The sequence below is a fragment of the Perkinsus marinus genome (assembly GCF_000006405.1).
Source record: "Perkinsus marinus ATCC 50983 genomic scaffold scf_1104296955942, whole genome shotgun sequence".
NCBI lineage: Eukaryota > Perkinsozoa > Perkinsida > Perkinsidae > Perkinsus > Perkinsus marinus.
The window spans coordinates 1-1,863 of NW_003207643.1; the positions used below are offsets into that span (position 1 = coordinate 1).

The following is a 1,863-nucleotide window of genomic DNA, read 5'->3' on the forward strand; positions in this document are numbered from 1 at the left end:
TCACCTTGTGCTATTTCCTCCATAGGATCGCAGACGATTGGTTTCACTGGAAGATTCGCCGATATGAATCTACACTTCAACGTGGCACAATTACCCAGCGGAACAGCGTTGTACTTATTGGCGGGGTCGCAGAGACGAAAGTCTCTACAGTGAACCCGAGGTATTCGCGTACCCGTCAAAGCCGCCGCCTGCGTGCACCTGGACTTCTTACTAGCACGATAAGAGCGGACCTAACGGTATCACATAACTAACAGATATAAGATGTATGAAGGAATACCTCTTCAAGATCAACATTAGCGGTGATGACCTCGATCTCCTTGATGGCAAACTGTGACCCTTGAGCACGGACTTCACCATTCACGGCTATCAACGATGAACCATCAAAGTACCTACACATATTGGGAATAGGGTGTAGCTTCAAAATGGTAGGAAATGTCCGCATGTCTTGCGATGTTACTAAGATCATCAACTGTGAGTCTAGCAGTATTTCAATTAACTCGACGACCCTGCAGTATGCAAATATCGGATATTACAGTCTCCCGCCATCACAACCCATCGAGTTGGCATACAAATATACTCCTCCTGACTTGGACGTAGCACCTAGAGAGAAGCCCATCAAGATTAAGCATAACCCAGTAAAACATTGGAAGATATACACAAGTTCGACTACCTGTGCTGGTGAAAATGTGAAAATTTGGAAGAAATTCCCGGAAATTCTCCAAAATTCTCGTTATTCATACGGAATCGGATAAAAGTGTACAGGAGCCAACAAAGATTGCGCGAAATTTCCTCAATATTTCCATATTATCACCAACACACGTAGTTAAGCATGTACATATCTTCCCACACTGAGCCCAGTAGCCTTACCCGCAATTAGTTTCAGACGCTTCTTGAGCTTCCTTAATTCATGATGTGACCCACTACCATTGGCGATGATATCCACACCGTCAAGGGCCATAACTGAGAGCAACATCGAGTCCAATAGCCTAGTCACATTGTGGCCGAATCTTGCTTGTATGAGGGTTCTCAGGTGCCCACAGTTCCTCACAGGCCTCACAACCAACAGCGCAGTCCGCCAGTTGGACAACACCAAAGCCGAAGGGACATGTTTGTTGTCGAATATCTGAGACATACCATAAAACGCCTACATTACACATGGTGTATGCCCTACCAACAGGTTGAGCCTCTCGGACTACATCAGGCAGGAGCATCTCCTCGAGGCCTCGCTCCATCGGCCAGGGTGCGAACCACCTACCTCGGCACTAGTGTGTGATTGTTAATGCATATGCTTTCCTTAGTACCTGGACTCACGGTAATTACCATCATCTGCCAAGAGCATTTTGGGCCGCACTAACAGCACACGGCCACGATAGAGGAACACTCGACAGTTGTAACCGGTCGACTTGAATCTGAGAACAACGACTACGACTTCGCCGCCGACCACCTCACAACATCCCAGCATTACAAAGCTGGCATTCCTATGTCCAGGAGCATATCCAAATCTGAGGTTGCCGTCTACAAAGCCAACATATAACAATGAGAGGGCCGCAGTCCTATTACGATGATGTGCGCAAGAGACTCCCAGCAATGATGGAAAGTGTCCGTCTCAAGGAAATGGTCTTCACAACCATAGCCAGAGAGCTCCAATTCTGGACCAGTACTGAAGACGCCTCGACAAAGACGTTTTGTCCTGTCTACTTACCGGAACTTGGCATTTTTCTCATGAGCAATTCGTATGCTTTCAATAACCCTTCTCTCGTTGCCGTCGAAATCGAGAGCCCATTGGTCCAAGTTGCAAGTCGCGACCACAGCCATCAACTGGCCCACCATTAGAAAACGGATATTCTACTTCTATCCCTCATC

General features: G+C 47.2%; 1 protein-coding gene across 1 annotated transcript; it reads right to left on the reverse strand.

Moving 5' to 3' along the window:
- Positions 1 to 104: 104 nt before the first annotated feature.
- On the reverse strand, positions 105 to 1,853 carry Pmar_PMAR007243 (conserved hypothetical protein; the record flags this gene model as incomplete). Its single annotated transcript, XM_002775328.1, has 10 exons — positions 1,703 to 1,853; positions 1,561 to 1,649; positions 1,466 to 1,515; positions 1,302 to 1,409; positions 1,172 to 1,251; positions 1,013 to 1,123; positions 868 to 960; positions 534 to 600; positions 278 to 389; positions 105 to 230 (listed from the first exon to the last, which is right to left on the reverse strand). Coding segments are annotated over exons 1-10 (858 nt in total), but the record flags the coding sequence as incomplete, so codon positions are not given.
- Positions 1,854 to 1,863: the final 10 nt, after the last annotated feature.